Source organism: Eriocheir sinensis, chromosome 32 (assembly GCF_024679095.1).
Source record: "Eriocheir sinensis breed Jianghai 21 chromosome 32, ASM2467909v1, whole genome shotgun sequence".
Taxonomy (NCBI): Eukaryota; Metazoa; Arthropoda; class Malacostraca; order Decapoda; family Varunidae; genus Eriocheir; species Eriocheir sinensis.
Window position 1 is genome coordinate 15,185,550 of NC_066540.1, and position 27,629 is coordinate 15,213,178.

Consider the following 27,629-nt stretch of genomic DNA (forward strand, 5'->3'; position numbering starts at 1 on the left):
TTTTGTGGTTTTACTATTTTTATTGTTTTAAGAAAGCTTGGTTACATCATAACTGTTCTAAATGCCAGAGTGAATATAATAGTTATAGTAGTAGACTTTTCAATTTGCCATCCCTATATTAAACGTGAGATCTCTCCTTAAATCTCTAGAAATGAGAGAAATAAAAAATAGTTTGCAATCTTGTATAAAAAGAGTACATTTTATCTACACAATATATGGCGCAGAGACCCCCCCCGAATATTTCCACAATATTAGGTACACTTTCTTTCCATGGGAAATGTGAGGACCCCTTCCTGGGCCGCGGCGGGGCAGGGCCGCCCCGCCGCCGCCGCGCCCGGAAGATGACGTTGCTCTTCCTTGCTGGAAAGTTGATCCCGGGGGCCCCACTGCCCGCCCCACCCCGCCCCATCACCATAGGGCAGGGTAGTGGGGTGGGGCGGACGCCACGGCCCCACAACCCCTGGCGGGTTGCCTGTGTATCTCCACGTGTGGCGCTGGGCCACGCACTGTTACGTTACGTTATGAAAAACTCTAAACTCCCGGTGAGAACACCCACACATGCCAGTACACGAAACGCGTGGTCTGTCATTGCTGCCAACTGTTCTACTGCACGGACTGGCAATTTTGCACAATTTAATCGTTTCAAGAGCGCGGAGGAGGCCCAGCGCAGACCCCAAGAACAAGGGTCCGGCAGGCCCTGTGCAACGCAGGCTGACTGTTGGGGACACAGAGACGCCGTGCCTCTGTGTGTGTGTGTATGTGTGTGTTTGTGTGTATGTGTGTATGTGTGTGTGTGTGTATGTGTGTGGGTAAGTGTACGTGTGTGGCAGATCCTTGTGCTCTGAACTTTGTACCTGCTGACGGCTCCCGGGCAGCACAACGCTAGTGTTTAGCACCACAAGTGGCGGGCGGCCAGCCAGACTAGCGGCCGCCCGCCTGACGGTGAATGCCCGGCACGTCAGATCTGGGCAGACGCTTGTGTTCGCGGCCACCAGGAGCCTCAGTGTGGAGCCGTGCGGCACCACTGCCGCCGCCGCTGCTCCCGCCTTCGTGAGTGGAGGGCCGCGCTCCGTCACCGACTAGAGTCAGTCTGAGGTGAGCATAAGCCTGCTAGCTTATGTCTGCATCACTACAATAACAAATATGAATCACTAAATAAAGACAACATTTGTACATGAACATACAAACTAACAATCTTTGGCGATACTCAGGCTATGACTGAGATTACGAGTATAACTATATAAACACTTTGTGGAGGATTACCATAGTGGAATGTGGGCTGTACCTCTGTCTCACTATCATCATATAATCAAGCTGCAACCCTGCCGGTTCACGCCAGGGAAGAGCCGGCAGCCCTCTGCCGGGGGCGTTCTCTGCCACAACCCAAACCTGGCCCCGCGCCCCGCCCCGTGTCCCGCCCCATCGCGGGCGCACCACAATATCACAGTAACAATGGCAGTGTTCGCCACGGTGGGTCCGGCCACTCCCGCAGCCCTGGCCCGCCCCCTCCCAGGAAGGCAGGCCCCCCTGCCCCCCCACGCTGGACGAACACTGGATAGGCCGATGCCCTGAGCTGAGTGGGGTTATTTGTATCCTCAGGGATGGATCATTACTGCAACATGCCAGCCGCCACCCTCACAGGAGACCAGGCTTGAGTGATGCTGTGGCCACGTGTCGCGGCGCCGGCCGCTACTGTGTAGAGGATGCTGTCGCCAGCACCCAAGTCCAACTAAACCAAAGGTAGACTCATCGTGGAAAAACAATAAAAAAGAAACACATAATATTAATACCTGGTGTTGTTCAGAGTCCAGAAGGAGAGACAAAGACACATCTCCGTACAGAGCCTCTTGGGATTCTTCAGTCCATCATCAACATCATCATCGCTTAGGAGTACGCACACACACACGCACATGCTCGGCAGTGTGGGGGTGTGAGGGAAGAACTCGCGATGAAAAAACTTACAAACAAACTTACAAATGGGACCGTGAATCGCTGGCAGCCGCTGCCGCCGCTGCCCCAGAGGCTTCGTTTTCAACGCTACAATCAAGGGACGGCAAAATATCAAACGATCAATAAACTTCCCAAAAGCCATGCTACACAAGTCTAGAATTATAATACCTCGGCGAGGGGCGGCCGGGCAGCCAGCCGCCGCCCTCGCACGGAAAAATGACAGCAGCCCAACCTTAGGGGGGGAGGAGGGAGGGAGGGGAGGGGACAGCCTGTTGCCGCTGCATCACACACCTTGAGGGGCTACACCAAGTGCTGCTGCTGCTGCTGCTACACGCTGGCGGCGGCGGCGGCGACGGGGATGACGGTGACCACCACCACCACCACCACCACCACGCCAGGCCAGGAGGGAACACACACACCCGCCGGGCCTGTAGTGTGCTGGGGACACACACCGAAAAGCGTATTGATAAACATCCAAGTCTGCTACGTGGAGGGTGTGTGTGGGGAGGGATGCAGGGCTGCCAGGCACAACACCTACACACTGCTGCTGCTGCTGCTGCTGCGGGGGGTGGGGGGCCCAGCCGGGCCCATCATTGTAGGGGGAGGGGGGAGGGAGGGAGGGAACACACATCCTAGGTTGGCTGCTGTGGTGATAACCTTGTGCCACTTTGTGGTCACTTGTTGCTGGGTAAGTATGAAGCAATACACGACTCAGAGTATTCCTTCCTCAGACGGCCTGGCTCTCTCTAGCTCTCCCGCTAAATATTTCTCTTTCTCTCTAACTCTCACACTGTCAGTCCAGGCCAAGAGAGCCCCGGGTGGAGGCGGTGCCCCGTGGGGGGGCGGCCGTCCTGCCTTACATCTAGGGCGGGCACACGCTGCCCTGCTAAACTAAGGGAAAGCAAACACTGCACTTCACTAAAGGTAGGGCCCAGGCGTAACAAGTGTGGCACAAGGTGGCACGCCGCGGGGCGCCAACGCTGCCGCCGCCGCCCCTGCCGCCGGCGCTGACGCTCAGTTGCCCCACCAGTCCGTGCCTGACGCCCCGGAACTGTTGTAGCTGTTGTAGCTGCCACCGCTGCTGCCGCCGCCGCTGAAGCCGCTGTAGCCTCCATAGTGGTTGAAGTGCGGCGGGGCTGCAAACACAACTGTTGTTACCATACAGGCCACTGCCCCGCCCCGCCCCGACACACACACACACACACACGGGGGTGGTGGTGGCCGGGGGAGGCAAGGCAAAGGACTCGACAAGCTTGATGCAGGAAGGGAATGCAAATAAATCAAAACTCTCACACGCCTCAACACACGAAAGACAACAAAATGAGGCACAGAAAGACACTGTAGACCGAACCTGCGGCTGAAGAAACTAACAGTGGCACACACACACACACACACACACACACACACACAGACAAACACACTCATTTAATCTATTATACAGGCCACCACCCAACCCTGACTTACACACACACATGCACACGCACGCACTCACACACCACCCAGGTCCCCCATTCATCTCCTCCATACACCAACAGAGCACTCACGAAGCAGATGAGTGGGTGAGGTGCTGCAAGAAGAGCAAGGACCAACGGCTGGGGCCCCCTCAGAGTGAAAATAACAGAAGACAAAGAGATGGGCGGAGGAAACAACGAATCATGCAGCACTAGACAAGGAAAGGACTTGGGGAGGTCGTGTCATGCATGGAACGAACTTGTAACAGATGAACAACCAAAGTGGCAGCCAAGGAATTGATGAGGTCAGGGCAAACAGAGGGCCAGGTGGAGGGGTGGAATTAGAGCTTTAGTCATGGCAGGATGAGGTACACTAACACCAGACAGAGAACCAGGTGGAGGGGTGGAATTAGAACCTTTGTCATGGCAGGATGAAGTACACTAACACCAGACAGAGGACCAGGCGGAAAGGCGGAAGAAACAAAACCCATTAACCTGGGCAGAACAGAGGTGGAGTAGGTGGAGTCACAGGCGAAATGGGAGGAGAATACGGAAGTGGAGGATACGGGAGAGGTGAAGGGTCAATTCGGAGGAGGTAGTGGTGGAAGAGGAGTGGGGAGGGGAAGAGGAAAATGAGGGGGGCCGCCAACAGACACCCACTCACCTCCGCCAAAGTTGCTGAACCCTGGCCTCGACGAACCTCCACTGTGAGATGTCTTGTTGCGGTCCACCTGACGGTAATCCCTGGAGCCGAAGCCGCCGCCGAACCTCTTGCCGCCACCCCCGCTGCGGCCCCGTCCACCGCCGCCGCCGCCACCCCAGCGTGTCTCGGAAGCGATGACCTCCAGCCACTTGGGGAGCTCCTGTTTGGCCTCCTGCAGCAGTTCCACGAGGTCACGCACCATGTTGCGATTCTTGTCGTTGAAGAAGCTAGTGGCCAGACCTGAGGGGGAAAGGGGTTGGGGGTGGGGTTGGGTAGGGAGAAGGGGTTGAGAAGGGTGAAGGGTGGTTAGTTTATTTCTTTGTGTGTGTGTGCGAGTGTAAAAATCAGAGAGACTTTAAACACATTCCCCCCTCTCTCTCTCTCTTACACTCTTCACTTTTCTCTCCCTTCTCCTCCTCTCCTAACCTAACTTCACTCCCTTTCCCCTACACTCCATCGCGCACTCTTCTTCCCTCTCCCCCCACCACACACAATCTCTCCCCTTCGCTAGACTCTCCCACACACACTCCCCCTTCTCCCCACCCATACACACACACTCACAGCCTCCCCCCTTCCCTCCACACACCCTTCCACAGCCTCTCCTCTTTCCCACATTTCCCACACCCTGTCCCCTTCTCCTCACTGCCCCGATACACTCACATACCCTCTTCCCTTCCTGCCCCATCCAACACAAACACCTGTTCCCACAATACCCCCACATGCCCCCTACACATACTCCCCTTCCTTTAATCCCCTACTTTCTCCTACCCTTACCACAACCTCTACCCCCTACCCCTTACAGCCTTTCCCCTTCCTCCACACACTCCCATAGCCTCTCCCCTTTCCCCTACAATCTTTCCTCTTTCCTGCTTAAAACCTCTCCCCTCCCCACACTTTAAAACAGCTTTTCGTCTTTCCAATACTCTCCATACAGTCTCCCACGCCTCTCCCCCACCACACTCACCCAGGTTGCCCATACGCCCGGTACGACCAATGCGATGGACGTATTCCTCAATGTCCGAGGGAAGGTCGAAGTTGATGACATGCTTCACGTGGGGAATGTCCAGACCTCGGGCAGCCACCTGGGGGGAAGGGGTGAATTAGGGGAGGAAACATGGGAAGGAAATGAATGAGGAGAGTAATGGGAAACGGAAGGAAGGGAAGGAAAATGGTGAAGGAAAGAGGGGAGAAAGGAAGGGAAGGAAACATAGTAAGGCAAAGAATGAGAGAAAAAAACAATCACCCTGAACCCCACCATGACCTAACCTAACCACCCTGACACGACCTAACCTAATCACCCTGAACCCCACCACAACCTAACCTAATCACCCTGAACCCCACCACAACCTAATCACCCTGAACCCCACCACAACCTAACCTAATCACCCTGAACCCCACCACAACCTAACCTAATCACCCTAAACCCCACCACAACCTAACCTAATCACCCTGAACCCCACCACAACCTAACCTAACTTAACCATACTGTATCTCACAACAACCTTTTTTTTTTACAGCAAAGGAAACAGTTCAAAGGCAAAAAAAAGGAAAACAATAATGAAAAATAAACCACACACATAACATAACCACCCCCCCTCCCACTCAACTGCCCTCATCACTCACAGCGGTGGCCACGAGGATGGGACACTGGCCGCTGCGGAAGACCCTGAGAGCGTCCTCCCTCTCGCGCTGGCTGCGGTCGCCGTGAATGCTGGTGACCGGGTAGCCGTGGCGGTACAGGAACTCCTCCAGGGCGTCGGCGCCTTTCTTGGTCTCCACGAACACGAGGGTCAGCGACTCAGCTATGGGGGTGGAGAGAAAGTGGGTAAGCGATTGACTGATTGATTGGACATAAACACGGCGCCGCAACTACACTGGTTATGTGGCACCGAATAAAATGACCTCGCATAAAATTGTAAAATTACGAAAAGTTAAAAAACGTAAAATTATGAAAAGTTTAAGTGCATAGGAGGGTTAATGAAGGTGGTGGTGGTGACTTTTTACAACAAAGGAGACAGCTCAAGGGCACGCAAAAAAAGAAACAATAAAAAAAAACCTGCTACTTGCTGCTCCCCCCCCAAAAAAAGAATCAAAAGAGGTGGCCAAAAGAGAGGTCAATTTCGGGAGGAGAAGTGCCCTGATACCCATGGTGTTAAGAGTATCTAGTTCATCCATTCAGTTAAGCTGGTACTGCGGACTGGCTGTTGATGGGTGGGGCGTTTTATGAAGCTATGCGATTGTGTTGTGACGGGGAGGTCAGACGCCCCGCCCAATATCAGCCAATCAGCAGCGTCCTTACATAATAGGTTAGGGATTCTTTTCCTTCATCCTTTCTTTTCTCATTCTCCTAATCACCCAGAACCCTGCCACAACCTAACCTAATCACCCTAAACCCCACCACAACCTAACCTAATCACCCTGAACCCCACCACAACCTAACCTAATCACCCTGAACCCCACCACAACCTAACTTAACCCAATCACCCTGAACCCCACCACAACCTAACTTAACCCAATCACCCTGAACCCCTGAACCACACCACAACCGAACCTAATCACCCTAAACCCCACCACAACCTAACCTAATCACCCTGAACCCCACCACAACCTAACCTAATCACCCTGAACCCCACCATAACCTAACCTAATCACCCTGAACCCCACCACAACCTAACCTAATCACCCTGAACCCCACCACAACCTAACCTAATCACCCTAAACCCCACCACAACCTAACCTAACCTAATCACCCTAAACCCCACCACAACCTAACCTAACCTAATCACCCTGAACCCTGTCTTCCATCTTCCTTCCCATCAACCCCTTCACTTCCTTTCTCCCACCTGCATTTTCTTCCTTTATCCTTTACTCTCTCTCTCTCTCTCTCTCTCTCTCTCTCTCTCTCTCTCTCTCTCTCTCTCTCTCTCTCTCTCTCTCCTCCCTACACCTCTTCACCCTTTCTTTCTTTTTTCCACCTCTCTTCTTCTTCCACCACACCATCTTCCACTCCCTCAATTTTCCTCCACTTCCCTTCTTCTCTACCCTCTCCTTCTTCCACTATACCTTCCACCACATCCCTTCACTCCCTTTACCCTTTCCCTTCAACCTCATCCACCCCCTTCTTCTTCCACTTCTCTATTCTCCCTTTTCTCCACTCCTGTTATAACCCTTTTTATCTTCTTCCCTCCCTTCCCTCACCCTCTCCTCCTCTTCCACCCATCCTCTGCACCCCCTTCTACTCCCACTCTTTACTGTCCCTCTCTCTCCCCCCCTTCCTTCACACCCTCTTCCACGCACCTTTCGTGGCATCGTTGGGGCGGTCAAGTCCTGCGGCGTTGAGGATGTCCAGCAGGAAGGAGCGTTTGTCCTCCTCGCCCACCCATACGATCTTCTGTGTGATGTTCTCGGAGGTGGAGCCCACGCGACCCACGGCCAAGAAGATGTAGTTGTCCAGGAAGTCCTAAGGTGCGGAAAGAGAGAGAGAGGTTGGTGATGTGTAGTGTGGTGTGGAGATTGCTGTCGTTGTAGTTGTTGTTGTTGTTATTGATAGTGTTTACCGTAGCACCGCGAGAAGTTGTCCAGGAAGTCCTAAGGTGCAGAGAGAGAGAGAGAGATTATTGATGTTGTTGTTATTGTTGTGCATAGTGTGGTGTGAAGACTGTGGTCGCTATTGTTGTTATTGTTATTGTGTTCACTGCAGCACGGCCAAGAAAATATAGTTGTCCTGGAGGTTCTAAGGTGCGGAGATATATTGAAAGATTGTGCTTGTCATTTTCTCTCTCTCCTCCATTCTTTCTCTCCTATTTTCCTCCACCTTCCTTCCACCCCCGCTACTCACCTGGGCCAGCCGCTGGATCTCTTTGGGGAAGGTGGCGGAGAACATGAGGGTCTGGCGCTGGCCGGTTGGGGGCATGTTGTCCTCCTCCACAATGCGGCGGATCTGTGGCTCGAAACCCATGTCCAGCATCCTGTCAGCCTCATCCAGCACCAGGTACCTGTGGGGGGAGGGAGGGGTTAGGGTGGTGGTGGTGGTGGTGATGGTAGTTGTGATGATTGGTGTGACTGGTTTTCTCTCTCTCTCTCTCTCTCTCTCTCTCTCTCTCTCTCTACCCCTGCCCCCCATTCTACTCATATATACCCATTGCTGATTTTACCCATTTTTTCTCATTTTAGTGCTTTTTACCCATTTCTTGCATGTTTTAACTCATATTTACCCATTTCTTGCATGTTTTTATCCATCTTTACCCATTTCTTGCTGATTTTACCCATTTTTGTGCATGTTATCCATTCCTTGCATATATTTACCCATTTCTTGCCCAATTTCATCCATTTCTTCCCCATTTCTTGCCCAATTTTACCCATTTCTTCCCCAATTTCACCCATTTCATGCTTACTTTAACTGATTTACCCATTTCTTGCACTTTTACCCATACTTGTTCATTTTTTGCCCAATTTCACCCATTTATTGTGCTTTTTACCCATATTCACCGCCACCCCCAAAGTCAAACACCCACGCACTTACTTGCAGCAGTCGAGGCCGATCTTGCCACGGTCAATCATGTCAGCCAGTCTCCCGGGGGTGGCGACCAGCAGGTGGCAGCCACGGGAGAGGTCACGCATCTGGGCCACCACGTCAGCACCTCCGTACACCACACAGGGGCGAACGCGGGCCCTGGGGGGGAGGAAGGGGTTGGGAGGGGGTTATGTGGGGGTCATATATTGTGGGAGGGGAGAGAGATAGAGGGAAAGGCGTGTTATGAGGTGAGGTTAAGTCGTGTATGGGGGGTGAAGAGGGGATTGGGAGGGGGTTATGTGGGGGTCATATTGGGGGAGGGGGGAGGAGAGAGAGATCGGGGGGAAAGGTGTGTTATGAGGTGAGGTACAGCCACGTGTAGGGGGTTGGGAGGGGGTTACGTAGGGGGGGGGTTATGTATAAGGGGGGTGGAGGGAGGTGAGGGAGAGGGAGACTGAGGGATAGGTTTGTGTGTTTGTGGAGGGGACTAAACGAAGGGGAGGGTGAGGAATAGAGTGATGGGTTTTGTGTTGTGGGGTGGATCAGCCATGTGGGGGGGGGAGGGGGTTGGGAGAGGGGTTATGTATAGAGGGGTTGGAGGGGGTTAGGGAGAGGAATAGAGGGATGGGTTTTGTGTTGTGAGGTGGATCGGCCATGTTGGGGAGTTGGAAGGGTTGTGAGAGGGGTTATGTGAGGTTGTATGGGGAGGGAAGGAGGGGGTTGGTTTGTTGTGGGGGGAGAGGGGGAAAGGGAGAGAGGGAGAGGAAGGGACGGGAGGTGATGTAAATTAAACTGTAAGAGGAGGATAAGGAATGGTAATGTATGGGTATGTGTGTGTGTGTATGTGTGTGTGTGTATGTGTGTATGGGTATGTGTGTGTGTGTGTGTGTGTGTGTGTCTGTGTAAGGCTATATAACAGTAGGTTGGGCGGGATAAATGGGAGAAAATGGGGGTGGGGTTCAGGGTTGTGTGATGATGTAAAAGCTTGAGAATATAGGCCTGTTATTCTTCCATACCCCAGCCTTACCCACCACCCATTCCCTTCCCACAAAACACCTCACCCCCCTTACGACACACCCCACCTCTTCACCTTTCCCCACCCCACTCCCTCTACGGCAATTACCTGTATGAGAATTTACGTGACTCATCGTAGATTTGGGTGGCGAGCTCACGGGTTGGAGCCAAGACCAGGGCCAAGGGGTACTGTTTGCTGCGGCCGCGAGGGTTGTTGTTCTTGATCTGTGGAATGGGTGAGCAATTGTTAGGTGAGGTTAGGTTAGGATGGGTGAGGGGGAGGTTAGGTTAAGTTAGGGTAGTTTGGTTAGGTTAGGAAAGTTGGAAAGTTTCATTTAGTCGGCGCAACATCTGTGGTCATATGCCGGAGAGAGACAGAAGGGGAAGGAATTATAAGAGAAGGAAACAGATCCCAGGAGACAGGACACAACCCCCAATTAATACCTGGTACCCATCCACTGCTGGGTGGACAGGGGCGTAGGGTATCGGAAAAGCCGCCCAAATTTTTCCACTCCACCCGGGAATCGAACCTGGGCTCTCTCAATTGTGAGCCAAGTGTGCTAACCACTGCACCACGAAGCCCCCGGTTAGGTTAGGATGGGTGAGGGGGAGGTTTGGTTAGGTTAGACTATGACTGAGAAGGATAGGTTAGGGTAGGACCGATACCTTAGCTTAGGTTGGATTAGATTCTGAGAAGTTAGTTTGGGTTTCAGAGGCCATGTTATATAATTTATCAGGAATAACTTTCAACCAAAGAATCAGATTAGTACAATAATTTGGCTCTATTTTCGTCAATGATTTATCAACAAGATGTGGAAAATCAAGACATTTACAAGAAGCACATAATGGAAAAACCCCACAGATAAAGAGTTTCCTGTTGTGAGGCAGCAAATATTGGTGTGGAGACAGTCATGCGGATGTGGCTGTGGCCAGTGAGGTGCCAGGCGCATGATTCAAACACTTTTAGCAGCACCTGTAGTGAAACCAAACTGTCAAGTCCGTTGTGGGTGCCAGGCTCCGGGTCCTCTTTCTCCTCTCTCTCTGCCCTGCAGTCCCACTCATATCCAAGGTATATCAAACATATATGTAAGAAATATAGGAGAAAAGTGAAACCATTGGGACTGTGAGGTAGAAATGAAGAGAGAAATGACAACCTGGATAAGCTTCACCACTAGACTAGTTCTTTCAGTGTTCAGTCTTTTCCAGAACAGAGAACCTTAATATAGATCTCCAGCCTGCCATACCATTCACCTAGAGACCCAACACCTCCACTGCTGTGTTCCCAGTTGGAGAGCTTGGGCACTAATGTCAGACACAGTATAGTATGTTGGCCTCCCAGAAAGGCACACAATGCTGGCTCCTTGGTACAGCTTGCAAGCCTGGCAATAGGAGGCACTACACTTGGTGGGTTTTAACATTACATGGCTCTTATGGGTGCCTTAATTATCCACAGCTTGAGCCTTAATTATCCACAGCTTGAGAGCCTTAATTATCCACAGCTTGAGTGCCTTAATTATCCACAGCTTGAGCCTTAATTATCCACAGCTAGAGAGCCTTAATTATCCACAGCTAGAGCCTTAATTATCCACAGCTTGAGAGCCTTAATTATCCACAGCTTGAGAGCCTTAATTATCCACAGCTAGAGAGCCTTAATTATCCACAGCTTGAGAGCCTTAATTATCCACAGCTTGAGAGCCTTAATTATCCACAGCTAGAGAGCCTTAATTATCCACAGCTTGAGAGCCTTAATTATCCACAGCTTGAGAGCCTTAATTTTCCACAGCTGTGTATCCACAGCTAGAGAGCCTTAATTATCCACAGTATAGTATATTATCCACAGCCAGAAAGCCATCCACAGCTGCTGGCCTTAATTATACACAGCTTGAGAGCCTTAATTATCCACAGCTTGAGAGCCTTAATTATCCACAGCTAGAGAGCCTTAATTATCCACAGCTTGAGAGCCTTAATTATCCACAGCTAGAGCCTTAATTATCCACAGCTTGAGAGCCTTAATTATCCACAGCTTGAGAGCCTTAATTATCCACAGCTAGAGAGCCTTAATTATCCACAGCTAGAGACCCTTAATTATCCACAGCTTGAGAGCCTTAATTATCCACAGCTTGCTAATAAATAACTTAGAGCAAAACTTGGGCAAGGTCTGACGCATGCTTTGCCAAATTTTCATCCTTATCCGAAGTTTTATTAAAAAGTTGTTCCTGAAAAATTATATACCATGGCCTCTGAAACACACACACACACACACACACACACACCAACCCATCCCTTACATCACCACCACCACCACCTTCCCTTCCCTCACCCTAAGAGCTTCATCACCCGCCCCCTCTCTGCCCCCATACACCACCACCCCCACATGTACCTGCACGGGTCCCTGCTCATAGATCTGGTTGAGGATGGGCACCAGGAAGGCCGCAGTCTTGCCGGAGCCTGTCTGAGCGCACGCCATAAGGTCGCGCTTGCCCAGGATGAAGGGAATGGCATATTTCTGTGGGGAGGAAACAGAGAGTGAGGAAACAAATTAGTGAACAGAACAGTGACGGGAATAAGATGAGTGACGATGGATTGATAGAATGAAGGAATGGCGTTCTGTTTGGGGGAAAGCAGCGAGTGAGAGGGGAAATAAAAATAAATAAATAAATAAAATAATGATAATGAAATGGGGCGGGGGTAGAAATAATGAATGGTGAGAAAATGAATAATAGGAATGTATAAAAAATTAAAAAAAAAAGCAAAGGAAAGTCCTGGATAAGACAAATAACCATCATGAATAATAATAAAGAAAAAAACGAACAGCACACACACATACACACACACACACACACACCAAAAAAAAAAAAAATAAATAAATAAAATCGCATCACTCCCCCCCTTCCCAACCCCACACCGACTCACCTGCACTGGGGTAGGCCTATCGTAGCGGGCAAGGGCAATGTTCATGCGGATGAGCTCGGTAAGCTTGATGTCGGCGAAGGTGTTGATGGAGGCCGGAACCTCGTCGCCGGTCGCCTCCACTGGGATGTCGTCATATTTGTCAAAGTTGATGCCGCTGTTGGACTGTGTGTGGGGGAGAGAGAGAGAGAGGGTGTGAGCGAGTGGGGGGGAGAGAGAGAGGGGGTGTGAGCCAGTGAGAGGGAGGGAGAGTGTGGGAGAGACAAGAGAGAGAAAGGAAATGTTATGGTAGGTTAGGTTAGGATTAGAAAGAGGAGGGAAATGAGAGAGTGAGAGAAAGTGAGAGAGTGAGAAAGTAGCATTAATTAGAGCAAGACAAGTAGTAGTAGTAGTAGTAGTAGTAGGAGGAGGAGGAGGAGGAAAAGAAGAAAAAGAAGGAAAATGGAAGAGAAATGTATATATATCTATTAATACCATAACTTCTAATACTACAAATCCCCTTCCTCCTCCTCCTCCTCTTCCTCCGAGCCACCTCTTTTGACTCCTCCTCCTCCTCCTCCTCCTAACTTCTTTTTTTAGTCTTTCTTCTCCTCTTCCTACTCCTCTTCTTTCTTTAAGCCACCTCTACCTCCCATCATCCACCTGTTCTCCTCCTCCTCAACCTCCACTTCATTTTTTAGTCTTTCTTCTCCTCTTCCTACTCCTCTTGTTTCTTTAAGCCACCTCAACCTCCCATCATCCGCCTGTTCTCCTCCTCCTCCTTGCACCCACCTGGACAGCTGGACCGCCCGTACTGCTGGTAGTGAAGAGCTCTGCCTCCAAGACCTCGTTCCTGGGCAGGGGTTGCGTCCAATCATCCCGGTCGCCTACCCTGTCCTGCCATCGTCCACCACCGCCGCCACTGCCCCCAGCTGAGCGGTCCCTCTCGTCCTCCACCCAGCGGTTGTTACGGGGCGGTCCGTTCACGCCGCCGCCATCACGGAAGCGATCATCATAGCCGCCGCTGGAATGGGTGAGGGTGGGAATGAGGTGGGTGTGAGTGTGTGTGTGTGGGTGGGTGTGTGGGTGTTTTTCGTGTATGGGGTTGGGGTTTGTGTGGGGGTGGGTAGGGGAAGGGGATGTTTTGTGTGTGGGGGGTGGGGGTGTAATGTGTGTGTGTGTGTGTGTTTAAGTCAGTCTCTCTCTCTCTCTCTCTCTCTCTCTCTCTCTCTCTCTCTCTCTCTCGCCATGCACTCCTGTTATGATTTCAATAGATTTTTATCAGAGGAAAACATCATGATATATATCAGGGCAATTTTTTCCTTTCTTTTACTAATAACCTCATGAATTTCTTCCTCCCTTAAAGTGGATATACGTAAGGAAAAAGACCGAGAGAATAAAAGTGGTGGAATTGACTGTTTAAAGGGAAAAATCAAAACAAAAAACAATAGACCAAAAGAGGAAAAAAGGGTGGAATTCTGACATATAAAAAAAAGGGAAATTGTGACAAAAAAAAAAATCAATCAAAATAAAACAATACAATTAAAAAAATATAAAAAATCAATAAAAAAAAAAAAAATCAATCTTGTCTAACACTCCTCCCCTCCCCCTCTCCTTACCTGCGGCCGTCCCGAGCGCCGCCCCCCCAGCGGTCGTCTCTCTCTCCCCTGAAGCGGTTGTCACCCCCCCGGAAGCCCCCCCCTCCTCCGGGTCCGCCTCTATTGTCGCGTCGCTGGAAACTGCTACTGCCCAGCGGCGGCGCCCCATTCTTCTGGGCACCTGTGTAGGGGGGGGAGGGGAGACGGGTTAGAAATGGGGTGATGGTGGGGTGAGGGGAGATGGGTGAGAAACAGGGAGGGGTAAGGTGGGGGAGGAAGGGGTGAGTGGGAATGGATAAAAATGAGGAAATGGGTTAAAATGAGGAATAAATTAAAATGAGGAAATGGGCAAAAATGAGGAATGAATTAAAATCAGGGAATGGGTAAAAAAATGGATAAAAATGAAATGGGTAAAAATGAAGAATGGATATAAATGAAATGGGTAAAAATGAATGGATAAAAATCAAAAAATGGGTGAGAAATGGGTGAGAAATAGGGATAAGGTGGGGTGGGAAGGGGTGGGGGAGATGGGTGAAAAGTGGGGTGATGGTGATGGGGGGGTGGAAGACCAGTGAGAAATGGGGATATGGGGGAAGAGGGAGCAGATATGAGGGTGGATAAAAGAATGCAAATAGTATTAAGAGGTATTTATGAGGTCAGGAATAGTGGAAATAGGAAGAATGGGAATAGATTAAACTAACAGAAATAGGAAGGAGAAATGAGGTCAGGAATAGTGGAAATGGGTGACGTGTAATGGAGTGAACATGAGGGTGGAAATGGGTTATAGAAAATGGATGTGAGATGAAAACTAGCAGAAATAGGAAGGAGAAATGGGGATCAGGGGTGACTACGATGTGAGAAATGGGTGATGTGTAATGGAGTGAACATGAGGGTGGAAATGGGTAATAGGAAATGGATGTGACATGAAAACTAGCAGAAATAGGAAGGAGAAATGGGGATCAGGGGTGAATATGGTGTGAGAAATGGGTGACCAGTGTAATGGGGTGAATGAGTGGAAATGGGTATTAGGAAATGGATGTGAGATGAAGACTAGCAGAAATAGGAAGAAATGGGGATTGGGGGTGACTATGTTGTGAGAAATGGGTGATCAGTGTAATGGGGTGTATATAAGGGTGGAAATGGGTAATAGGAAATGGATGTGAGATGGACTAGTAGAAATGGGAAGGAGAGAAATGGGGTTGATATGAATGATGGGTGACTTGGGGTAAGGAATGGGTGATGGGGTGAGAAATGGGTGTAATAGAGAGGAAGGTAAGAAATGGGTAAATGGGTGAGTTGTAAGAAATAGGGAAATGGGAGACAGTTCAAGGGTGAGAAATGGGTTAAGTTAATGGGTTTGAAATAGGGAAAATCAGGGAAAGGGGCAAAAATAAGCAAATACGCAAAAAATGGGGAGAAATTGGTCAAACTGGGCAAGATATCAATCAAGAAATGGGTGAAATCTTGCAAAATAGGTAAAATTGGGCAAGATATGGGTAGTTTAAAAAAAATAAGTAAAAAGAGCAATTGATAACTGAGAAGGAAATGGTAAAATTGGGCAAGAAATGGGTATAGGGGCAAAAATGGGTGAAATAGGCAAATTGATGAAATTGGGGAGAAATGAGCAATAGGTAAAATGGGGAATAAATGAGTAGTAATGGGTAAAATAGGGACTGTAAAAATGGCTTAGTGTTAAAATGGGTGAAATGGGGAAATGGATAAAAATGGGGAAATAGGTAAAAATTAGGAAATAGGGGAAAATGAGGAATGGATATAAATGAAATGGGTAAAAATGGGCAAGAAATTAGTAAAAATGAAATGGGTAAAATTGGGAAATGGGGAATAGGGAAGAAATGGGTGAAATGGATAAAAATGGGCAAGATATTGGGAAAAATAAAATGGGTATAAATAGGGAAATGGGGAATAGGGAAGAAATGGGTGAAATGGGGAAATGGATAAAAATGAAGAAATGGGTAAAAATGAAGATAAAAATGGGGAAATGGGTCAAAATAGGGAAGAAATGGGTGTGAATTAAATAGTCAATATATACACACACACAAACAGGCACAGCAAATGATATAAAAAAAAAAAAAAAAAAAAAAATCAAGCAGGCTGTGTGTGCGCATGTCTGTAAGCATGGCCAAGCTCGTGTGCGTCTCTATGTATGTGCGTGTGTCTCACCACCACACGCACACGGTTAACAAACGCACACAGGTATACACATGAGGCATTAGTACGTACACACGCTAGCCGTTAGCACACATGGTTATGCGTACATGTTGCCCTTAGCTGTACGCACATGGCGATGTATACACCTTGCCCGTTAGTACACACAGAGCTATGTACACTCTGGCCATACACGCACACACAAGAGATGTATGCGTTAAAAGTACACATGACCTAGTTGGTACACACGCTCTCCTCCATGTGTACACTAGGTATGTGTGCGTAAATTAGTTCACACACACACACACACACACACACACACACACATTCAAGCAGTTTCATCCCTCTAGAAAGTGTGTGTGTGTGTGTGTGTGTGTGGTTTCTATGGGTGGAGTCGGCTAATAAGCAGAACTTATGAATATCCTGCTAGGCGGAGGAGGAAGAGGAGGAGGAGGAGGAGGAGGAGAAGAGCAATGTCACTTCCCTCGCTCTACATCCTCTCTCTCTCTCTCTCTCTCTCTCTCTCTCTCTCTCTCTCTCCACCAACACACTTTCTATGCTCTATATATTTCCACCTGTATGTCTGTCTGTCTGTCTGTCTGTATAAGTATGTCTGTAAATGCCTAACTGTATATAATTATGTGTCTACCTTTGTCTGTTGGCTGGTCTATCTGTAAATATATATAACTATTTGTGTATATATCTATCTATCTGTCTGTCTGTCTATAGGAATAATGATTAAGTTTGTCTATACGAATTCTAATTTTTTCCTTCCTTTTTAGTTTCATTTGTTTATCTTTCTGTTTAACTATCTATCTATCTATCTATCTATAAATACAATGATTAGGTTTCTACATCTATACAAACACCTTCCTTTTCTATTTCACTTGATTCTCTTTTCCTCTGTGTTTGTCTGTCTATCTATAAGCATAACAATAAGGTTCATTCATCTATCAAAATCCTTCTTTCATTCATTCTTCAGTTCCTTCACCTGTAACAACCTTTCAATTCTTTCCTAATTCACTTGATTCTCTCTTTCTCTCTGTGTGTCTCTATATATCAACAAGCATAATATAAGGTTCCTTCGTCTATACAAATTCTTTCATTCATTCTTCAGTTCCTTCACCTGTAACAACCTTTCAATTCTTTCCTAATTCACTTGATTCTCTCTTTCTCTCTGTGTGTCTCTATATATCAACAAGCATAATATAAGGTTCCTTCATCTATACAAATTCTCTTTCATTCTTAGGTTTCTTCATCTATACAAAACCCTTCTTCCTTCCTTTCTTTTCTATTTCACTTCATTCTGTTCTTCTGTGTGTCTCTATATATCAACAAGCATAATATAAGGTTCCTTCATCTATACAAATTCTCCTTCCTTTCAGTCATAGGTTTCTTCATCTATACAAAACCCTTCTTCCTTCCTTTCTTTTCTATTTCACTTCATTCTGTTCTTCTGTGTCTCTATCTATCTACAAGCATCATAATAAGCTTCCTTCATCTATACAAATTCATCTTTCTTTCAGTTGTAGGTTTCTTCATCTATACAAACTCTACAAATCCTTCCTTCCTTTCCTATTTCACTTCATTTTCTTGATTCCCACTCTACAAACATTATAATTATTCTTCCTTTCATTCTTTTCCCCTTCTTTGATTCTCTGTTTCTAAGCATCTGTGTCTGTTTGGCCAGATTGTGGTTATGGCTGACTGGCTGGCTGTTGGCTGGCCTGTGCTGGCTGTAGAACTAACTGTGTGGCCTTGTATATATGTGAGGTGCGTGCTGTGGTGTGTGTCTGTGTGTGTGTGGCGTAGTGATATATTCGGACACACACCACCTTACCCCATACTCAGAACCAAAACACACCCACACCCACCCACACACACAACCACCACCTTACCCCATACTCAGAACCAAACTACACCCACACCCACACACACATCACTTCAAACACCCACACCACCCCCACAAACACCCCCAGACTTACTGCTTCCATACGGGTCTCTATCCCGGTCCCAGCCGCCGCCGCCGCTGCCCTGGGACCCGCGGGAAGCATACCAATTGTTGTATCCGTCCCTATTATTCCTATCGGAGGAATCTGCCAAGAGAGGCCGGGCTTTGGCGCGATGCTGGTCACAAGGCTAAGACTAGGCTGAGCTGACCCACCTACTCTATGCCATCCACCCTCCGACTGTGTGTGTGTGTGTGTGTGTGTGTGTGTGTGTGTGTGTGTGTGTGTGTGTGTGTGTGTGATTCACCTCATGGTCTGCTGCGGGTCTCTCTCAAGACAGCCAGCCATTCCCCTACGTAAGAGCACAGAGCTCGTAGTACCGATCTTTGGGAAGGCCTGAGACCACTCACACACAACACACCGCGACAACGAGGTCACAAATCCTCGCCTGACGTCGCGTACCTACTCACTGCTAGGTAAACAGGGGCTACACGTGAAGGAAGATAAACCCAACTTATCTTCACCCGGCCGGGGAATCGAACCCCAGTCCTTCTGGTTGTGAGCCAGACACTCTACCCCTGAGTTACCGGGCCATGTGTGTGTGTGTGTGTGTGTGTGTGTGTGTGTGTCTACTACCTGACAGACTGACTCAGGAAGGGTGGATGGCTGACTGACTGACTGACTGACTGGCTGCAAGTAACATTTCGTGGCCGAGAAGAACAGTGAAAGCAATGCAAAGGAAATGCGAACTATATAATAATAATAATAATAATAATAATAGAGCAACACAAGTGGCCACAGCTTGCATTCACTTAAAACATTCACTTAATTAATTAAATACATATGAATTTATGCAGGCACATATACTTGAGATACTACTACTATTACTGCTACTACTACTACTACTACTTCTACTTCTACTACTGCTATTTTTCATCATTCCTAAACCAACATGCATATGGAAAAAAAAAAAAAAAAAATGGTGCAGGTTACTAGAATATCAAACACTAATAATAATAATAATAATAATAATAATAATAATAATAATAATAATAACAATAAACAAACAGATAAGATAAATAAATACACAAAAAAAATACACAAAAAAATAAAGATAAATAAAATGAGAAAAAAAAAAATCACATTATAGACGAAAGAACGAAAGAAAATCAATGAATATGAATGAATAAACAAAGAGAATAAGACGCAGGTGAGTCGACCGGGGCGTACCTGGTGGTGGGGGTGGTGGGGTATCTTCCAGTCTGTTGCGCAGGTGGGGAGGGATGTAGCGGCCCCCTCCTCGTCCCCCTCGACCTCCGGGACGCGGCCCAACGTGATCACGGCCCTCCAAGCCTAGACCAGCAAACTGTGGGGGGGAGGGAAGGGGGGGGTGAATATAGAGAAAGAATGGATAAGTTGATACATATATAAGGCGCGGATTTGCCATTCCTACGCTGCCTGATTAATTGCGACCCTCCAAGCCTAGACCTGTCAACCAAGAACTGTGGGGGCGAGGAAAGGGGTGTGAATATAAAGTAAAAGTAAATAAATATAAATAAGGTGTGGATATGCCAATCCTAAGCGGTCCTTCAAGCCTTGACTAGCAAACTGTACAGGGGGAGGGATGGGAGCGGAGGACAAATAAAAATAAATAAAAAAATAAGGTGTCCGATAAAGATATTGTAGGTCAGAGCAGTTAGTCATCGAACCTACACTCCACAACGCTAAACACCTCTTCCCCCAATGGTTAAAAATGAAGGGAGAAAACATGAAGGTTGGTGGGGCGTTACTCATTTCAAACACCTCTTCCTCCTTCGATCAAAATAAAGAGTAAAATGAAGGTTGGTGGGGCGTTACTCATTTCAAACACCTCTTCCTCCTTCGATCAAAATAAAGAGTAAAATGAAGGCTGGTGGGGTCATTAGTCTTATCAAACACATGGCCAGAGGTAGAGCCTGACTACTACAAATCATCTACACTAACCCAAACACAAATCACTCTACACCCCTATGGTCTTTCCTCCTCCTCCTCCTTCCCCTGTGTCTTGCAATACCCTTGAAAAAATATACAAATAAACAAATAAACAAATAAAGGAGCTGCCTCGTACAGGCCTACCGGCCTCTTGCAGACTCCTGCGTTCTTAAATACATGAGAAAAAAAAAAATGGTTCAGTCTACGCTACAGCCAACACACGACTAACTGAGCAGGCTATCCATCTATAGAATCCTTCCCATACCTTCACACCTTGTCAATTTTACCCAGATTGATCCATTTCTTGGCTTAACCCAGTAGCAGGGTAGACAAATTTGTGGCTTTACCGTGTAGCAGCGACAGGCCAAATTTGTGGCTTTACCGTGTAGCAGCAACAGGCCAAATTTGTGGCTTTACCGTGTAGCAGCGACGGGCCAAATTTGTGGCTTTACCATGTAGCAGTGATGGGCCATATTTGTGCCATGATATAAACCCCAAAAAAATAGATGATACATGTAAACTGATCACAAATGCTTAGATATATATTATGAAATGTTTTGTGAGTGATGAATTTTTTCTCATTTTTCTCGCTTAGAGGGACCAATAAGAAACGTGACCCCCGCTGCTACCGGGTTAAATGGTCCCAAAAATGCACTGTTAATAGGAAATGGGTATGGAAATGGATGTCCTCTTGCAGTCAGTCTCCCTGTGTTCTTATGTTCTTATGTTCTTTTGTGATGCCAGTGATAGTTTTACACGGATAATCTTCAGAAAACTCGCCCATGAAAACCCGGATAATCTTTAGAAAACCCGGATAATTTTTGGAAAACCTGGATAACCTTTGGAAATCCCGGATAATTTTTGGAAAACCCGGATAATCTTTAGAAAACCCGGATAATTTATGGAAAACCTGGATAATCATTGGAAAACCCAGATAATTTTTGGAAAACCCGGATAATTTTTGGAAAACCCGGATAATTTTTGGAAAACCTGGATAATCATTGGAAAACCCGGATAATTTATGGAAAACCTGGATAATTTTTGGAAAACCTGGATAATCATTGGAAAACCCGGATAATTTTTGGAAAACCCAGATAATCTTTGGAAAACTCAACCCATGAAAACCCGGATAATCTTTGGAAAACTCACCCATGAAAACTCGGATAATCTTTGGAAAACTCACCCATGAAAACCCGGATAATCTTTGAAAAACTCACCCATGAAAACTCGGATAATCTTTGAAAAACTCACCCATGAAAACCTGGATAATCTTTGAAAAACTCACCCATGAAAACTCGGATAATCTTTGGAAAACTCACCCATGAAAACCCGGATAATCTTTGAAAAACTCCACCCATGAAAATGGGATAATCTTTGAAAAACTCACCCATGAAAACTCGGATAATCTTTGAAAAACTCACCCATGAAAACCCGGATACTTTGAAAAACTCACCCATAAAACCCCGGATAATCTTTGAAAAAACAGAATAATCTTTGGAAAACTCGGATAATCTTTGAAAAACTCGATTATCTTTGAAAAACTCGGATAATCTTTGAAAAACTCAGCCATGAAAACTCGGATATATAATCTTTGAAAAACTCACCCATGAAAACTCGGATAATCTTTGGATAACTCACCCATGAAAACCCGGATAATCTTGTGTGCCCATGGGAAATAGTCAAAATGGAAGCTTGATGTTTTTAAGAATATGGACCATAGAAATAATAGTTACGGTAAAGCAATTTTTCACCCAGCGGCAAATATATATAAACCAGAGAATAGAAAGAAAAAAAAAAGGATACAAAATAGAATACAGTACACTTAACTAGTACGGATAGGCTGCGGGGAATGAAGTAGAAAAATAGATGATTAGAAAATGTTATCTACAGCAATCGGAAAGGAAAAAAAAAATTAAATGTACATGAATTGAAGTTAAAATCACCATCAAATTATTACGAGAAAGAGCATTGAAAAAGAAGGACAAAGAATATGAAGAAGTAGACAAAGAGGAAGAGAAAGAAGAAAAAGAAGAAGACAAAGAGGAAGAAGAAAATAAAGCAAAGAGCATAATTAAAGGAAAAGAAGAAAAAAAAAATAACAGGAGAAAACGATAGCTGGAATGAATGAAAAAATAAAAATAAAAAAAGGATGTGAGGAAACACCTGCCCTCGTAATACCTTAATTAAATCTTATCTACAGGTGACGCAAGGCTAGTCAATCAAGGTATGTACACACACACACACACACACACACACACACACACACACACACACACACCTCCTCCTATGACTCAATTTTATTATGCAACAGAGAGAGAGAGAGAGAGAGAGAGAGAGAGAGAGAGAGAGAGAGAGAGAGAGAGATAAGAGTACACACAGCTTATCCTTCAAGCCCTCTTTTTTTATCTTCCTCTTCCTCCTCCTCCTCCTTTCTCTTCCTCCATTCTTTCTATAGTATTATTTCTCTCTCTCTCTCTCTCTCTCTCTCTCTCTCTCTCTCTCTCTCTCTCCTCACCCACAGTAAGAATGTGAAAAAGAAAAATAGAAGGAAAGGAAAGGAGAAAGAGAGAAAAGAAAAGGATGGAAAAAGTAAAGTTCATCCACAGCAAGAAATTAAGAAAAAGAAAGAAAAGGACAGAGAAAAAAGAAAAGGCATAAAAAGAAATGGAAGAAAAAAGAGTCAATCTCATCCACAGCAAGAAAAAGAAGGAAGAAAAGGAGAAAGTAAAAGGAAAGAAAAAGAAAATCAAAGGAAAAAGAAAATACACATCTCACCCAAAGCAAGACAAAAGAAAGAAAAGGACAAGAAAAAGAAGTCAGTGGAAATAGATTTAAACTTCTTTTCAACTTTTAACTTTTCTTCTCTAACTTCTCGCAAAATCCAACACACACACACACACACACACACACACACACACACTCATCCACACTAATAATAATAATAATGATGATTGATGGGTCTGGTGCTAATAATACCCTTGTTAATAATACCCAGTTAATTCTTATACACACAAATACATATCAGACCCCCCCAAAAAATAATGAAAACTGAATAAGGAAAATAGGGCAGAAATAGGTGTTTAAGCAATTAACCAACTTATGTAACTCTTCCCATACTCACGCCTTGTTTATATTGCCTATTTCACACATTTCTTAGTTCATATAGGCCAGAAAATGAATTAATACAAGGAAATAGTAATAGAAATGGGTATCTGGGCAGGCTATCCATTTATAGACTCCTTCCCATTCCTTAACACCTTGTCAATTTTCACCCAGATTGACCCATTTCTTTGCTTAAATGGTCCAGAAAATGCATTGTAATACTTCTATCAGATCTCCCCGCACTCTTCGTCTCTCTAGTGAATGTAAGTTTAGATGTTTCAGCCTATTTTGATATGGGAGGTTCCTCAGCCCCTGAATCATCTTGGTCATCCTCCTCTGAACTGATTCTAGCAAGTTGATGTCCATTCTGAAGTGTGGGCACCAAAACTGGACAGCATAATCTAATTGTGGCCTAACTAACGCTAAATAGAGTCTGGTCATCCTCCTCTGAACTGATTCTAGCAAGTTGATGTCCATTCTGTAGTGTGGGCACCAAAACTGGACAGCATAATCTAAGTGTGGCCTAACTAACATTTCTTAATTTAAATGGGACAGAATACATATTAAAATCAGGAAATGGGGGATATAAGTATTTAGTCAACTTACATAACACCTCCCACACCCCTAAACCTCATCAATCCTGCCCATTTCACCCATTTCTTTGCTTACAATGGTCCAGAAAAGGAATTAAATTATGGAAATGGGGGAAGAAATTGTTGTTTGGGCTTTAATTTACTTATGTAACACTTCCAATACCCTTACACCTTGTCAATCGTTCTCATTTCACCCATTTCTGAACTTAAATGGGGCAAAAAATTGAAATACCAGAAATGGGGATAGAAATGGGGTATCTGGGCATTTAATCCACTTATGTAATCCTTCCCATACCCTCACCTTATCAATCTCACCCATTTCTGAGCTTAAATGGGGCAAAAAATAATTGAAATACCAGAAATGGGGATAGAAATGGGGTATCTGGGCATTTAATCCACTTATGTAATCCTTCCCATACCCTCACACCTTATCAATATCACCCATTTCTTAACTTAAATGGGGCAAAAAATAATTGAAATACCAGAAATGGGGATAGAAATGGGGTATCTGGGCATTTAATCCACTTATGTAATCCTTCCCATACCCTCACCTTATCAATCTCACCCATTTCTTAACTTAAATGGGGCAAAAAAATTGAAATACCAGAAATGGGTATAGAAATGGGGTAACTGGGCATTTAATCCACTTATGTAATCCTTCCCATACCCTCACCTTATCAATCTCACCCATTTCTTAACTTAAATGGGGCAAAAAATAATTGAAATACCAGAAATGGGGATAGAAATGGGGTATCTGGGCATTTAATCCACTTATGTAATCCCTCCCATACCCTCACACATCAATATCACCCATTTCTTAACTTAAATGGGGCAAAAAAATTGAAATACCAGAAATGGGGATAGAAATGGGGTATCTGGGCATTTAATCCACTTATGTAATCCTTCCCATACCCTCACACCTTATCAATATCACCCATTTCTTAACTTAAATGGGGCAAATAAATAATTGAAATACCAGAAATGGGGTATCTGGGCATTTAATCCACTTATGTAATCCCTCCCATACCCTCACACCTTATCAATATCACCCATTTCTTACCTTGAATGGGTAAAAAAAATATTAAAATAAAGAAAATGGAGGCTAGAAATGGGTGCTGGGGAAGGTAATCCATCTCTCACCCACACCATTCCACCATCCAAGTCCCATCGCCTGCCATCCACGTCACCATAAAACCCTCTAAACCCACCTCAACCACCCATTCCTCACCCATTTCCGGGACACCCATCATCACAGGGGGCCCTAATAGCCCGATTACGCAAGGCCTCCGAACCTCAGACCCTAAAAATAGGCAGGAAATTGAGAAATTGTAGCCATATTTAGCTGACGGGGATGGCTGTCGGGCAGTGGGGACAACTCAACTTACCCCCTTTTTCCCCATTTCTTCCCGCCGCCTGCGCCTTCTTCCGGGTGGACTTAATGAGGAAATTCACCCATGCCCTTCCTCCCCCTCGGCCGGCAAGGGAGAGGCGGCGGAACGCGTGAAAAAGCGAAATAAAGTGAAAATTTTAAACAGCCATTCCGTGCTATCCTCCCTCCCGGTTGTTGCACCATCCCTCCTATTTCCTTCATTTCCACCCTCTCCGGCCCCTCCATCACCCCCACGTGCCTCCTGCCGATAGATAAAGCCCCAGGGGATAAACTAGGCCACAGGGAAGGGACACAGGGGGCCTAAAACTCTAGAAATTAACTTAAAACCACGAGCTGAACGTTACCGCGGTTTGATACATTCCCAGCAGACTGTTTCCACGTTCTCGCACTCTTCCCCCATTTCCTCATTCTCTACGGGCCCTTCACCCATTCCCGCAGGTCACTCGGGGAGATAAGACCCCTGGGGAGTAACCACGCCACCGGGAGGAGTCTCAGGGGGCCAAAAAACCCTTAAATAACCCTAAAATCAAGACCGAAACAATGATTTTTTGGGGTCATCTCTCCACTACAATTCACATTTACCCCATTTCCTCAGTTTCCACGGGCGCTTAACCCATTTCCGCAGGTCACACGGAAAGATGAAACCCTATAGAATAAGCCACAGGGGGAAGGGAGCGCACAGGGGGCCTAAAAAATCCTCCAAGAAGCCGAAAAGCCGTGACCGCAACACTGCCATGGTTTGCACCGACCCCCACCATTCCTCACATTTAACCCATTTCCACAGTTTCTATGGACCCAGCACCCATTCCCGCGGGTCACACATGAAGATAAAACACTAGAGAATAAATCACAGCACATGGAGATATCACAGGAGGCCTAAAAATCCTTAAAAAAGCCTAAAAACTAGACATGTACAGACGAACATTGATTATGGGGGGGCAGAGGAAGGAAGGGAGAGAGAGAGCCCAGATCTTTTCTTGGGCCTTTTTCTCGTTTCCTTCCCCGCCCCGGCCGCTGCTTACCTGCCGCTCCAGACCTACGCCATTGTGGGTGGGTGCATTACTCATATTACAAGCAGGGGACGCGTAGTGGAGGAGATACAGCGAGGTGAGTGCAGCGAGAGGTTGGTGCCGTGTGGGAGGACAAAGCCAGGCTGCGGCGTGACGTCATCGGCCTCCCTCCCTTGCCAGAGACCCCGGACGGACGATTTTTACACATTGTCGTACACACAACATTGCACTTACATCAATTTCAGGTCCAAGATTGACGTAAACTCATGAGAATGGCGGTATTCAATCAAAGTTAGCGTTAAAACCGTTAATAACTGGTGTTTTTTTGCAATAGTTTTCACAGATTGTCGTACTTATAATATTACCTACAAGAAATTAGCTAGATTTTGCGGCGGCGAGCTGCTGACCCCTACAACAAAAACATTATTGCACTTATTAGTTTCAGGTCCAACATTTCATGACAACTGGTGGTAGCTTGAATTAATCTTCCTCTGTGTTGTGAACCTAAAAAAATCCCTCATTACAACCCGACTGGTCTCTCATTGATTGATAGTTTATTGTTGCAGGTAAACAACAAGGGAGAAGGGAGGAATAGCCTTTGGAAATAGTTGATGTGAGGGGTGGTAGCGCCTGATATGTGCTAAGGACGGATACAAGAATCTTACACGTCTAGTTCATGTTTATACCCAGATATTCCGGGCCTGAGGGAAGGTACACTGCCATTTATAACTCTCTATAATTTGATTGTGTTTTTTCTGCCTTCGTGGGTCGTGGTGTGCGTGGCCACGAGTGTCCATACAAGCATATATAGCAGCCAAGGATTTGAGAGCCATATATACGACAACCAGAATTAAGGCAGGAGGAAGCGTATAACTCGATAAAACACCTTTCTGTCTGCTCTCCTCATATAGGCTTATGGACTGGTACTTTAATAACTAATATTGGAGTTAAAATAATACATCTAAGCAAGCGTGGAAGATCATTTTGGTTATGTAAATCGTCGTACTGTTGGCTGTTATCGTATTCCCGCATGCTCACAATCGCCTATCGCAATGACCGGAAAAAATGTCGCGTTTTCCGGTAATTGTCGCTCAGCTGGCAATGCTACCTCTCTCCTTCCATTACATCCATCGTTAGACTGATATTAACCCCCATCCTCTATATGTTTTGTGTAAATAAACTCAAATTTTACATTTTCATATAACATTTTCAATTATAATGTCGTTATTCTTGTATTTTTTGGGTTGCTTTATATTCACTCCCCCCTTAAAAAGAAAATCTTCTCCTAGTTTCCTTTCCAACTAGGTTTTTCTATTACTGGATATTTTTG

The 27,629-nt window shown here is 46.1% G+C and overlaps 1 protein-coding gene and 2 long non-coding RNA genes across 8 annotated transcripts; 1 reads left to right on the plus strand and 2 right to left on the minus strand.

The window, feature by feature from the left end:
- Window positions 1–26,479, minus strand: LOC127006232 (ATP-dependent RNA helicase DDX3X-like). Of its 6 annotated transcripts, none has more exons than XM_050875848.1 (15): window positions 26,312–26,479; window positions 19,464–19,599; window positions 18,270–18,380; window positions 14,140–14,299; window positions 13,313–13,544; window positions 12,545–12,706; window positions 12,012–12,137; window positions 9,741–9,856; window positions 8,627–8,776; window positions 7,943–8,099; window positions 7,402–7,564; window positions 5,728–5,906; window positions 5,069–5,186; window positions 4,102–4,344; window positions 1–3,086 (listed from the first exon to the last, which is right to left on the minus strand). In XM_050875848.1, the coding sequence occupies exons 1-15, from the start codon at window positions 26,354–26,356 to the stop codon at window positions 2,965–2,967; spliced, it is 2,220 nt and encodes a 739-aa protein (XP_050731805.1). In that variant the 5' UTR covers window positions 26,357–26,479; the 3' UTR covers window positions 1–2,964. The 6 variants fall into 6 exon arrangements, with proteins under 6 accessions (XP_050731805.1, XP_050731804.1, XP_050731803.1 ...); XM_050875847.1 differs by having other exon boundaries at window positions 1–3,098; XM_050875846.1 differs by having other exon boundaries at window positions 4,066–4,344.
- LOC127006233 (uncharacterized) lies at window positions 14,306–17,641 on the plus strand. Its single transcript, XR_007759294.1, has 2 exons — window positions 14,306–14,773; window positions 14,842–17,641. It is a non-coding gene; the product is annotated as an uncharacterized LOC127006233 (long non-coding RNA).
- LOC127006234 (uncharacterized) lies at window positions 17,096–18,263 on the minus strand. Its single transcript, XR_007759295.1, has 2 exons — window positions 17,411–18,263; window positions 17,096–17,275 (listed from the first exon to the last, which is right to left on the minus strand). It is a non-coding gene; the product is annotated as an uncharacterized LOC127006234 (long non-coding RNA).
- Window positions 26,480–27,629: the final 1,150 nt, after the last annotated feature.

Excerpts from the sequence above, each read along its gene's own strand:
- LOC127006232 (XM_050875845.1), bottom strand. The coding sequence starts at position 26,356 with ATGAGTAATGCACCCACCCACAATGGCGTAGGTCTGGAGCGGCAG. Across the intron at positions 18,381-19,463 it reads CCCACCACCCCCACCACCAG|ATTCCTCCGATAGGAATAAT; the intron begins GTACGCCCCGGT and ends CTCTCTTGGCAG. Across the intron at positions 3,099-4,065 it reads GTTCAGCAACTTTGGCGGAG|TTGTGTTTGCAGCCCCGCCG; the intron begins GTGAGTGGGTGT and ends TGGTAACAACAG.